The sequence below is a fragment of the Melopsittacus undulatus genome, chromosome 8, assembly GCF_012275295.1.
Source record: "Melopsittacus undulatus isolate bMelUnd1 chromosome 8, bMelUnd1.mat.Z, whole genome shotgun sequence".
Lineage (NCBI taxonomy): Eukaryota > Metazoa > Chordata > Aves > Psittaciformes > Psittaculidae > Melopsittacus > Melopsittacus undulatus.
This window is the reverse complement of record NC_047534.1, coordinates 3330412-3343277: the sequence shown is the minus strand read 5'-3', so window position 1 is coordinate 3343277 and position 12866 is coordinate 3330412. Positions and strand designations below refer to the sequence as shown.

The 12866-nt window shown below is 50.0% G+C and overlaps 1 protein-coding gene across 1 annotated transcript; it reads left to right on the top strand.

Annotated features, from left to right (window-relative positions):
* Positions 1-661: 661 nt before the first annotated feature.
* TMEM11 (transmembrane protein 11) lies at positions 662-9396 on the top strand. The gene is made up of 2 exons (XM_034065706.1): positions 662-950; positions 8471-9396. The coding sequence occupies exons 1-2, from the start codon at positions 886-888 to the stop codon at positions 8985-8987; spliced, it is 582 nt and encodes a 193-aa protein (XP_033921597.1). The 5' UTR covers positions 662-885; the 3' UTR covers positions 8988-9396.
* The last annotated feature ends 3470 nt before the right edge of the window (positions 9397-12866 follow it).

The following is a 12866-nucleotide window of genomic DNA, read 5'->3' as shown; positions in this document are numbered from 1 at the left end:
AATTCCAGAGAAAAAGGCTCCTTTTCTCCAGGGAGGAGCCATAGAGGGCCCTGGATATCCACGAGGATACTGGAGGTACAGCATCCAAGCAGCACTAGGGTGACCCGACTGTGCTGGGAATGGCCTCAGTGCTGGAGACTGTCGGGGGGTCCTGGGACACCCCAAACCCTTCAGCATCCATTGCTGGATGGATGGGAACTGGGAAACCTGCATTTCGCTTTCTAATGAGGCATTGGGCTATAAACTGCTATTGCCCCTCAGAGGTGCCGCAGTGGAGCCTCCCCATTCCCTGCCCTTCTGTCGGGACGGGGCTAACTTCACCCCAGCCTCTTTCCCATCGCTGCTCGGAGGAGCTTCTCCATTGCCGCTCGGGCTGCGAGCACAGACCGGGCACCGAGCAGGAGACCAGGGCTGCGCTCCGGCCCTGCAGAGCCGAGCAGCGGCCCGGCTCCCTCACACCGCCACCGCCCGGCCTCACCCGCGGAGGAGGCCTCACCGCAGGCCGCACCCCCACTCCCGCCGGGGCCGCGGGGGAGGCCGGGACTCTCCGCTGCGCTCCTCCCGAGCCCGGCCCCGCTCCGGCGGAAGGGGCAGGGCGGAGAGCGACGGGGCCGGGCAGAGGGCGACGGGGCCGCGGTGCCGCCACCGCCGGGCCGCGCTGAGGGGACCCCCTCACGCTCCAGGCAGCGGAGGGGACTACAGCTCCCAGCAGCCCCCGCGGCCGGGCGCTGGCGCGGGGCACTGTGGGATTTGTAGTCCTCAGCGGGGCTCGCCCCCCGCCCTCCGGGTGGTTCCTGTGCGCCCCGCGCACTACATTTCCCGTCGGGCCTTGCGGCAGGCCCGGGGTCTGTTGGCGGCGACATTTGCGAGCCGAGTGTCTCCAAGATGGCGGCGTGGGGAAGGAGGCGCGCTGGCCCCGGCAGCACCAACAGCGGTGGCGGCCGGGAGAGGTGAGCCGAGGCTGGGGCGGAGGCTGCGGCGCTGCCGGGGCTCCTCGGGCGGGCAGCGAGCGGGGCCAGGCGGCCTGCGGCCACCCGGGGCTCCCCGCGACCCCGGGGCAAGGGCGGGGGCCGCGCTGAGGGGAGCGTGGCCGGGCGGGGTGTGTGTGAGGGGACGCGGCCTGGCTGCGTGTGGGGCTGAGGTGTTGGGCTCGCTGGGGCCGGTGCTCTCCAGTTGCGGGCTGGCATAGGGAGAGCCGGGAAGGGAAGGTCAGCGCGGCCCGCGGGGTGGCGGTGGCAGCCCTTGCTGCCGGCGGGGATGCGGCGCTCGGGGCCGGTGGAGGAGGGCCAGCCCCGGGGAGGCTCCTTCCGTGGCTATTTATAAAGGCCGTAAGGGCAGCGAGGAGCCGTCCAGGGTGACCTCCTGCCGGGCCGGGCTCGGCCGCTTGCGGGGTTCGGTGCGGAGCCCGTGGGGACGGGGCGAGGTTGAGGCCTGGGATCGGTATCGCTGTGGCTTTGCCCCTGTCGGGGTGGAGAGGGAGCAGCTTGGGACGTGCGGGAGCTTCCCATAGAGCAGCTGTGGAAGTTTGGGAGTCATTAAGTTCAAAACGGGGAAACAAAGAGAGGAAAATCTTGTTGAGCTGCTTTAAAATCAGTGTGCTCGGTTCTTTACCTGCTTGAAACGTCTGCTTAAAGCCTGCGTTTCCTGACGTTGGCGTTTTCCCTGTTTCGCCCCAGGGCTGACTGATGTAACAAGCGGCTGCCGGTTTTAGTGTGAGTTTTCCTTTGTTCTCCCGCTTTACCGAGACACTCTGATCTATCCCTTCATTTCAGCCTTGGCTTTTGCTTCCTTTTGTTCCCTTGCTATAACTCCACGCTGTTCTATTTGATGGTGTAGCCAAGGAGAGCCACAAGTAGCCCTTAAAATCCTGGCGCTGCAGGAATGCCGGGTGCGTTCAGGGGATTCAAAAGTAATTGAACTGGAAGAGCCAACGGAATGACTGCATCAGTTGAGTTTATAACAAACGACTCGGGATGCCGCAGGGCTCAGGGGCATCGTGGTGAAGCTGTCTGCACCCAGTGCTGGCTGAAGCCCATGAGGTGTGGAGTTTCCATGTGGGTTTTCCTTGTGGTAGGCCTGTCTTCCCAATAGAAGTGAAGGGGAAAATAGAATGGAAAAGAGTGCTTAGTAACTTCAATGAGAATCGATGCAGACTTAAGAGTGAGTTGTTACTTTGGAACTTCATCTGTGAAGCATATAATAATCTAAGTGCAGTTTGAGGTGACTTTTAAGCTGTGATTACTCTTGGTCTTATGATCAAAACCACTTAATCATAAACTTGAGTTACTTTGTGTATTAGTTTTCCTTTCCCAACCAGAAGTATACAGTGAAGGATGAGAAAGCACAGAAGTGACATGAAACACGAGATGTCCCGCTGGCCCCTGTGTCACAATCCCCATCAAAAGATGATGGTTCTTGTCGGTGTCATCCTGCATGGATGTCATGAAAGATCATAGTTGTGATAGTTGTTGGGTGATAGCAGCCTCATGTTCCTTTTTCCTTGCAGCTGCAGAGGTGGAGATGCACATGCCCAGGCCTCTGCCCCTCTCCACCATGCTAAATCACACCTCCTGATCTCATCTGGCTGCTGGCAGCTTGAGCTGTGCATCAGGCAGGCCTGATGTCAGCCTCTGATGACATGTGGTTTTTATATGGTGAATGCAGGTTCCTCACTCTGGGCAGGGTTCTTGTCCAAAGACACACGTTCCTTTGAACTGAATATGCTAATCCAGCTTTCCTCCTCAATGAGCTGCTTCAAGGAGGTTTTAGAGTTGTCAGCCAGGGAGTCTAAAAGGCATCTGTGTGTTGGGAGGTGCTGTGAGGAGACTCAGCAGTGAATAAAATACTGGCTGCTGTTAGAGCAGCCCAGCCTTCGTTTAAAAATACCCCAACCCAAACAGTGCAGCAGCTCTATCTGTGGAGAGTGTATCCCTTCATAAAGGACTTTATTGAGAGAAAGACGCCAGTGGTTGGTCCAAAAGTTCTTTCCTCAATAGGAGTCAATGTAAGGATGTGAATTTCAAAGGATGTTGCTGTGAACTCCAGCTGGTGCTGAAATAATACAGTGAAAATAACCCAAAACACTGAAGAGAACCAGCTAAATATTTGTTTTTCTTCGTTCTGGATAGACTCTTTAATGGGGCCTGACTAAAGGCAATTGTTCATCTCTAGACCAAAACAACCTTTTCTATACAGAACAGGCACTGAATTGTGCTTAGTGTTTTTGTATGAAATTCAGCACGATGCCGGCCAGGACAGAAGACAGAATGGCATTTGTTCCCCTGGGTGATGTGCTAACAAACACCAGAGAGAGCAGCTTTAATGTCCTCCCTGCTGCTTGCATTGGCTTCTCTGTGCCCTTAAAGAGGGCTCTGCTGTTGCTACCTGCACTGCTCAGTTTTCTGGTCCTCTGTTTGCTTACAGCAATGATTGACCTGTTTCCATTAGTCTGGCTAATCATTAATGGACTTAAAATTGACACCTCCTTTTTGTCTCATGGCTGGAGTGGTTTGCTCTGCTCTGGGGATGTTTTCCTTAGTGTTGTCTTCCCTTACTGAGGCTGCTGGAAGATCTCACCTATGTTCCCCTGTTCTCTTTCTTTCCCCATTTGTGTTTAAGGCACATCTTTTGAGCACAAGTCTTGCTTTATTGCTGTGCTTTTCCTGTTCTTCCTCTGCTTTAATGCATGCAGTGACAGCCTGTTGAGAATGGCCTTCCAGGCCTGACAGCCATGGCTAATGGCTTGAGACTGGTAGATTATGTGGACACTGAGCAGAGAAACAATCCTTCATGTGTTTAAGCTTGGATGGGTCAGTATTTTCTGTGCACCATACCCTGGAGCTCTCATGAGTAGCCAAATACAGTTGAATATAAGGTGGAGTATTTCCACTGGGAATGAAAGCCAGACCACAGCTCATTCCTTATTCTTGGGATGAAATTAAGTTTCAAGAAGGATTTACATGGGAGGACGGGAGTCTAGTGTTTGAATTTGTCATGTCCTGACTATACTGACTTACTCAAGCTTGGCAGAGGTGCTAAGAATGACCCCAGACACTGCTTTGGCCATCTGTAACGTCCTTTTGCTGCGGTTCACTTGCCCAGCAACATGAAGTCCTGTTGCTGCATTGGTAGATGAGATTGTGTGTGTGCTGCTTGTGACAGTTGTTATCACACTGCTGCAAGCCTCTCCTTACTTTCCTAACTGCTAATCATTTGCTGTTAGTCTCAATGTGTGTTTGGTGCTCTCAGCAGTACTATTGTCCAGGAGCATTCAACGTGTTCCTGTTGTCCAGGAACAAAACTTGTCCTGCATATTATGGAGGGGTTTAAAAAGAACTGCTTGTGCACAGAACCTGTGCTTTGTGCAATGAGAGATTGCTTCTAATCATGCTTCTCAACACTTTGCAGAACTGAGATAGTTGGACAACAGAAAACCCTCACCAAAAGGCTGTCTGGTGGATTGAGGAACACCGTTAGGCTGAGGGCAACAGCTCAGTCCTTCTCCCCTGCAAGTGGACAGTAGAAGGATGAAGGATGTTGTCATCTACCCTGTTCTCAGCACTCTTCATTTCTCTTTGCCTCTTGGCACCTGGCAAATGTCTTTGCACATTGAACAGCACTGTGGCTCCTCCTTACAAGAGTATTTATTTCTTCATCCATAAAACTGCCCATTGAAGCTTAGAATTAACAGACAGGCTGCTGTTTGCAAGAGGCAGCTCAGGATGCTGCTCCCAGGCCAAAGGCAGAGAAATGGAGCTGCTTTGAGGCCTACAGCTGGGAAACTGCTGGAGTGGCTCTTTGCAGCCAGCTGCAGCACCTCTCTCCTGGTGCTCTCGATATTCCCATGTTAGGAAGCTAACCCACACGTAATATGAAGCTTGCCCTATAACTGAACAGACACTTCTGCCCCTCCTGCTGGTGGTAGCTCCGTTAACAACCGATTCCTTATAAATAACTTTGGCAATACCAAATTTGACAGCAGTGATTTTAGATGGTTTTCCTCTTGCTTTGGAAGCCTAGAATGCAGGAAGCTGCAACAGAATAAACCATATGGATATAAGGTCTGGAACTGTTCTTACAGAGAAGCTGTACAACTTCTTAACTTGGCCCTCTTTATTTGGGGTGGGGAGACAGGTCCTAGAAAATAATCTGATTGAATAAGTAACAACTGCTTTTAGGTTTTGTCTGTGTAGTAAATAGCACATTGGGCTTCTGCATTGGGTACAGCATTTTATGGCTCCTGGAGCTAGGCCCTCTCTGTCACTGGTTATTTACTATGTAAAATGGAGTTGATATAAAATCACCACACTTCACAATGGGGGGATGCCAGCCTGGAGTTCTTGTATAGCTCTGCACTTTTGTTTCCCATCTCTGGGGGTGGGGGAGAAGCTCCAAAAGGCAAAAGCCTCCAGCATTCCAGCAAATCCCATTGCTTTCACTGGGTTTGTTCATGTGCAGCTGCTGGCTTCAATGGAAAAGCTGTGTCAGGAGAGATTGCTGCTGGGGATTGAGATCCTGGGTCCTTCTCTGCATGCCAACGAGGTCCAGAACCTTCCCAAGCCCACACATCTCATCTCTGTCTCTTTCTATATTAGTCTCCAGCTTTCCATCCTCTCGGGCAGCCAGTTCCTGCATGGCAATAGTACGTGCTGAACACCACTTCCCCTCTTACAGAACTGGAGCTTTTCTGCTTGTGCTGCTGACTCTTCATGTGTCCTATTGTTTGAGCAGCTCATTTTTCATGCTCTCTCTGTTGGTTTTGGATTGCACATTTGCAGCTTCAGCACTGTGATGGAGATTGAGTTTGATATTGGAGAAGTGATTTGGAGAAGCAGCTTAGTTTGGGGGCCACACTGTCAGGGCTGAAGCCTTTATACAGTTTAGTTCCCAGTGATTTTTTTGCTTCCAGTAGAGCATATTTTAAGTTCTGCTTGTTTTGGCTTGGAAGGATTGTGCTTTTCCTGACTTGATTGTTACAAAGCCCCAGAGCCAAAAGATTCCAGAAGAGATGGACAGTACTGCCTCTGGCTAAAGCCTGTTGGACTCCTGCTCTCTGACAGGTTGTTGTGGCTTGTGGTCTGGCTCTGCCTGTACATCCTGGTGAAAGGAAGAACGGGGTGTTGAGAGGGGAAACCAGGCAAGATGTGAGCAAGGAGAGATGAGGCTGATGGGTTAGTGTCTCCAGTGAGCCTGGAGAAACCTCATGCAATGCAGTTACTTGATTCCTAGAGTTAGAAACCCAGTTCTCCATGGCTCTATTCAGGCAGGGGTGAAATGGGCTTGCTTCACCCTTGTTTTTGGGAGACCCCAGGGTGATTAGACTGTTGTGCTAAATCTCTGCAGAGCTCTTAGTTGAATTTGGATGCTGCTTCTCTGCGTGTTCCTATGTGTTACAGAACACTGAAAATCCTCCTTGGTAGGAAATAGTAACTTTATCTGGGGGGGGGTTGTGTTAGCACTGGGTCAGCTTCCAACTTCAAAATGCTTTTCAGCAATAGCTTTTCCCTGAAGTCATTCATTAGGCCTTAGCAAGTGGTTTCACACGGTCACTGGTGTTGATTTACAGTTACCTGAAGTCTCAACTGTAACGAAACTGGAGTTTCATTTGGAAGAAGCTGCATTTGGGACAGTTGTCATCAAGGAAAGAAAACCCTTGGCAAAAGCCATTTTGCAGTTGTGTTCTTAATGTATCAGTGTACCTTGGTTAAGTAGATCTTGGTTAACCACCTTTGCGTTAGCTGATGCATTCAGTTCTATTAAACGTGTAGGACTATATAGGTGCTTCATTATTCTTCTTTAAAACCCTTTCCAATTCACTGCAGAACCTCAGCACTCCCCAAATCCTGTGCTTAAAGAGTTAGTCCTTATTTTCCAACCAGTATCTGCCTTAAAGAACGCCCTGGCTTACACATACACAGCATTCCAGTGGAGTTTTATGCTCTGTTCTACCCATGAACAGGCCAAGGGGGAAATGCACTGCAGAGATCTCAATAGCTGGCTTGTCGCTTGAGTTTCCCTTGTAGTTTATATGAATTCCAGGCAGACTGCTAATGAAACTGCTTATTCCTTTGCTTTGAGAAAGGCTGGTGCACCTCAGGTCCTGCTGTTTGATGTGTTTGCTGCTCTCCACACAAGCAACTACTTCTGGCAACAGCTTGTAATTTACTAATAGTCTTGATTACAGTTGCCCACTGCACAACACCCTGTGCAGCAGGAATGGAGCTGTATATTAAGGGTAAGGTCTAACACAGCAGCTCATGAATGTGGGTTTTTCTCCCTTATTTTCCAGTGCATGCACACAAGTGCTATTGTACTAATGGAGTAAAAAGTGGTGGTTTCAGTCTCCCTCTCAGCAGAGTTCTTCCTCTTGGTATGGAGAGGGTCTCAACGTGGTTGGAATGAGATGTTTTGTCTGCTGCAGGATTTGTTCTCCCTGATGGAGGAATCTGCTGGATATTTTTATCCTCAAGAGACTGCATGCTCTGGTTTAGCACAAGTATGTCAGGGATAAGTATTTCCTCTCTTAAAGGGAGGATTTTGCCTCCTAATGGATGGGGTTTTGTTCTTTCCCAGCGCAGGTTAACAGTCACCAGCCTGTTCCTTAGCAGTCTGTCACATGAATGTAGCTGCAGCAAAGGCGATGTGTGAGGAGGGTGGAGGGAAGGTGGGAACTGATGTGACTTTAGGTAGCTTAAAGCTGCAGCTCAAATGGGGCCTTGTGAATGCCTTGTCAGTAGGAGCATGCTCCAAGGTGAAGTGAGCATCCTGCACTGTTAAAGCCTGCCTGGATTAAAAACATCTTCATATCTTGCTTTGTTGTGTCCTGTTTCAGGGGAGGGAATGAACCATTCTGTAACTGCTACCTTTTCCACCTTCACTTCCAGCAATGCTTCTTGGCCATCCTTGTTAAGGTTTACTATGGATTTACTAGGTTGGATTTACTGTGGAGGACTAAGTAGCAAGCTGCATCAAAGGCAAAGAGGTAGTTATTGTGAGGGGGAAGCAAATGCTCATTGGAAGGTGCTTTCTCTCTTTAATTTGTCCTCCTGATGCACCCATCAAGTGCATCGATCTTCTTTCCTGCTGCCAGTCTTATTTCCTATGAAAACTCCTCAGGACTGTGTGGTTGAGTTGTTGATGTGCGTGGTCACTAAGGTGACACTCCAGCATCTTTAAAGAAGCTGATGGGGCACCAGTGTAAGGAACCATCTCAGGACTGTTGGCAACACCCTATTTGTTGTTGTTCTCCCTCCTCCAAGTTAGGAAAAGGTAAGGAAAAATACATTGCCTTATACTGGGGTGACTTCGTGTACAGCAAGCATAATCAGCTGATGTGAAATGAGGCGAGTTTAAAGCTGCTTGTTGTCAAACAGAGGCAGTGCCTGACCTCAAGGGGCTGCCCATCCTCACTTTGGGATATTTCTCCCAACTCGAAGCCCTGTAGTTTAAATTCCATGTTTCCTATTAACAGGGTCACCTTGTCCTCCACGGACTGTTACATCGTGCATGAGATCTACAACGGAGAGAACGCTCAGGACCAGTTTGAGTACGAGCTGGAGCAGGCCCTGGAAGCACAGTACAAATACATAGTGATAGAGCCCACCCGCATCGGGGACGAGACCGCGCGCTGGATCACGGTGGGGAACTGCCTGCACAAGACGGCCGTGCTGGCGGGTACCACTTGCCTCTTCACCCCTCTGGCCCTTCCAGTAGATTATTCTCACTACATCTCCCTGCCTGCTGGTGTGCTGAGCGTGGCTTGCTGCACCCTTTATGGCATCTCTTGGCAATTTGATCCCTGTTGCAAGTACCAAGTAGAGTACGATGCCTATAAACTTTCCCGCTTGCCCCTGCATACGCTCACCTCCTCCACCCCGGTGGTGCTGGTGAGGAAGGACGACCTGCACAGAAAGAGACTGCACAACACGATAGCACTCGCTGCCCTGGTGTACTGTGTAAAGAAGATCTACGAACTCTATGCTGTATGACTCCAGCAGGGAAGAGAGAAACCCACAAAGACAAAGTGTATTAAGACTCCCGCAGTAACATTTTGTTTTTCCTCTTTTTGAGAAGCAGTTGGAGACTGGGAAAGGATTTGGTTTAATAAGAGATGTTATTTTTCAAATAACACATCACTGGTGCACCGAGGTTTTTCAGTTCTTCGTTACACTTAAGGTGTGGATGTGTGGTGACTTGAGAGCTGTATGTTAGGCCATGGGAGTCCAATCCAGCAGCAGCATGTCGAAAGTGAGCTATAGGAAGAGGGGGTGTGAGAGCTTCTTCTACTTCTTTATTATTATTTTTTTTGGGGAAACATTTAAGTATCTTGTTTAATTGTATTACACAGAACCAGCCAGAAGTTATCATTGACCATTAAAGGATGAGAATTTCAACTGCTTTTTGCTCTCTGGTTACTGGTATCGTAGTTCCTTTTCCTTGCAGGGGATGGAGGCTTTGCTGTGAGGATGCCAGTGGTGATGATAATTTATCTGTGCTCACACACAGACCTGATGCTCCCCTTGGCCCTGTGGCAGTGGTGTCCATGTCCGTCTGTTGAAGGAGTAGCTGTTGGAGTGTTGCTTTCCCTCTTGCTTGTCTAGTTGTGTTTCTCGGAAGGGGCTAACTTGGTACCCCAGTGCTTACATCCTTTTGCCAATTGCTTAAATACTGATGGTTGGGGCTAAAGGGCTCCAGATCCTCTGCTGCCCTTCTCCAGCCATTTCTGCTCCACGCAGTGGAGAGAACACTGTGGAGTTTCCAGCTACAAACTCATCCTGTTCTTGTTCACATTCTTCCTAACGTGGATCTGTCTCTCCTGTGCAGCTGAGCACTGCTAAGGTGGGAGCTGGGCCCTCACCCTTGTGCTTTGTTATGTGCTGACACTTTGGGGCTGTGCCCTGACTTTGCAATCCCACTGCTCCTGCTTGAAATGTGCACTTCTGGAGCTGCTGTTGCTGCAATGCATCCATGTGCTTGCGTCTTGTAACTCCGTTACTTGGAATATTAGGATCCACTCTTGTGCATTAGTTCATCTTTTAGCTCAGAACTGTCAAAATTGTGTCCTTCAAATGGGAAATATTGGTTTTGCCAGTTCCTTTCAAAAGTTAGGGGCCTGCTGTCTATAACCTCCTCGTCCCATATGGAAACCTGGCATGGTTTGCACTTCCAAGGCCACCTTGGCACAGCTTCAAGTGTTACGATCTGAATACAAGAGCAAATCCCTGTATTAAAACCTGCCCACATACAGGCATCCTGCTTGCTTTGGAGCCTCACCTCCACTGTGAGGCACTGACCTTGGAAAGGAGTCTCATGAGGTCAAACCCCACATTCAGTAGCCCTGTGTTTATGTGCCCTAACTGCAGCAGCAGGGACTGAGGCATCCTCCTGGCCTCCAGGCTGCAGTGAGCGTTTCTGGCCATGCTTCCAACTTGTGCTTTGCTGCTGATGTGGCTTTTGTGTCAGCAGGGCACCCATCCCAGTGTGTGTCCTGGGCAGACTGGGTCTGCTGGGAGTCCTGACCACGTGCTTCTACCCCTGAGGCAGCCAAACCTCAGCAGGCACATGGGTGAGAGGAAACACCAGTGGCATCCAGATGTTGCTAGGTGGCAACAACCCTTTGCTGGTACAGTGGCTGAGTTGTCTCCCTCCAAGGTTAAAAGAAGCAGGGATCCAGCTCATCTCTATTTATAGCAACAATGTACAGTTGCCTTGGCAGAGAGGAAGGGAAGAAATGCAGCTACTTCATCTTCCTGTGGTTAGGCCAAGTCTGCTGGGCAGGCTGCCCCTTCAGACTGACATTTGAAGTGCTGTCTACTGGATGGACTGTAATCTAGTGGCAGAGCTGCCGTAGCTGATATGTGCTTTACTACTGAAATCCCCTTGTGCTGGCCACACCAAAGACATTCCTGCTCTTTCTTGTAATCCAGGATAACTGTCAGGGTTAGTTCCTTTTCTTCACCAAACCCCTGTGTTCCTGCCACTTTCTTGTTAAGCTTTCCCTTGCCTGGAATGATGGCTATGGCAGAAGGACTGACCCTCAGCAGGCTCCTGAGCTGCCTGGCTTGCAGCAAAGACTGGAGTTAAGCATGGGCAAGTGTCCTGGGGTGTTTTACTGCAGGAGGGAAGGTGAAGTCAGCTCCACTGTCACAACAGGTAGGTCTGGTTTAAAAACTCACCCTTTGCTCCATGGATGGGGTAGGAGGCCTGTTAATGGAGCTAAAAGTGCTTGGTGACATCCTGGCTGTTAGCGAATCAGTGCTGGAACCACACAAGGTGAGATGGGAGGAGGGTATTATGAGGGGTTTCAGGTTGCCTTTTGGGGCACTGCATGAGGTGGGAGCTGTATCTGCTGACCCCCATTGCTGGTAGCTGTGGGTTACAGCTGGGGATGAGCTTTGCAAAAGCCCCTGCCATGGTTTGCTGCCCATCCTGGCCATTGTGGAGGGGCTCTGGAGCATGTTACATGCCTCTCATCACAGAGAGGGGCTTTACTTCCAAAGGGGAATGTGCACACTCTTGGTAACCTCAGAGTTGGAGCTGTAGCTCAAACAGTAACTACAGCTAACTCCCCATGTGTAATCTTTCTCCTCAGGCCCTGTGTTGCACCCTTCAGCACCCTGGATGGTGACACAGAGAACCCCTTGGTCCTTCCTGGGTTGCCATGACCTGGAACACCGTGAGGTGAGCAGCTGGACAGGACTGGCAGGAGGACCTGAATGTGCAAAACATGAAAGGAAAGCACAACTAATGCTTAGAAACCCAATGTGGAGGAGGAGAGAAGGTAAAGCTTCAACTTGTAATTTCAACCCTAGGCCTTTAGGTAACAAATCTGGAGCCTCAGCCACAGGCTGAATGGTAGAAGGTGTCTTAACTGAGCAGCAGGAGCATATGTTCATTAGAGACATTGTGGGCATCAGCTGGGATGGATTCTCAGATATCAGTTGTAAACCTGTAGTAGTCAAGAAAAGACTTCTTGAAGAAGCTTCTGCTAAGCCTGCCCACCTGTATTTGAGTTCCAGTGTGACTGATCCTGTGTGTGGATTTGCACTATGCCTATTGTAAGCTAGCAGATGATGGAAAGAGGGCTGGGATGAAGTATGTTCTGCATCTTGCAGGAATGGGAGAAACCCAAACCTCTCCTGCCTTCCCTTCCTCTAACATTGCCTGCTGTGAGGAGCTGAAGTAGAACAAAGGATTGATTTCATAGCAATGTAATTTATTTGTCATCAATGTGCATCCACAGGCAGGACATACAAGGCAGGACACATAAAATGCTGGGAAGTGCATGGAGGTGGCCACAGGGATCTGGACCTTGGTTCCCACTAATTCACTTTAGTTAAAATACAAGTTAAAAAAGATCATTTCTGTTCTTACTGAACTACCTCTGTGCAGCCACTCCTTTTCCTAGCGGTGCTGGCATCCCTCACATGAGGAGAAGGGGAAGGAATGGAATATGGCATTCTCTCAGGCCATCAGGCTCCCTGAAGCCTGTGCTGTGTGATGGGTTGGTATCATTCCCCCACAGGCTGTGATCCTCATGAGCACCTGATTGCTTTACACCCCATGAGAACTAAGGGTCTGTTTCCTATTCTGTCCACCCTATGCACCCTCTGCTTGCAGGAGACAGTGTGCTGGTCCCTGCAGACTCACACCTACTCCTGCAGATGGATCAGTACCATCTGCTCACAGTGTTCACACACAGCAGCCTGTCCTGCTGTGCTGGTTTCTGTCTGTCCAGTCCTCCCCCTGCTTTAGCTCCTGCTGAGGTGAACACTGTGCTGTCAGGTAGTGCAGAGTGAGACTGAACCATGTCAGCAAGGCATGACACACGCAGGTAACTGCCAAATAAAGCTTAGAGTTTACATCAG

Excerpts from the sequence above, each read along its gene's own strand:
- TMEM11 (XM_034065706.1), top strand. The coding sequence starts at position 886 with ATGGCGGCGTGGGGAAGGAGGCGCGCTGGCCCCGGCAGCACCAACAGC. Across the intron at positions 951-8,470 it reads AGCGGTGGCGGCCGGGAGAG|GGTCACCTTGTCCTCCACGG; the intron begins GTGAGCCGAGGC and ends TCCTATTAACAG.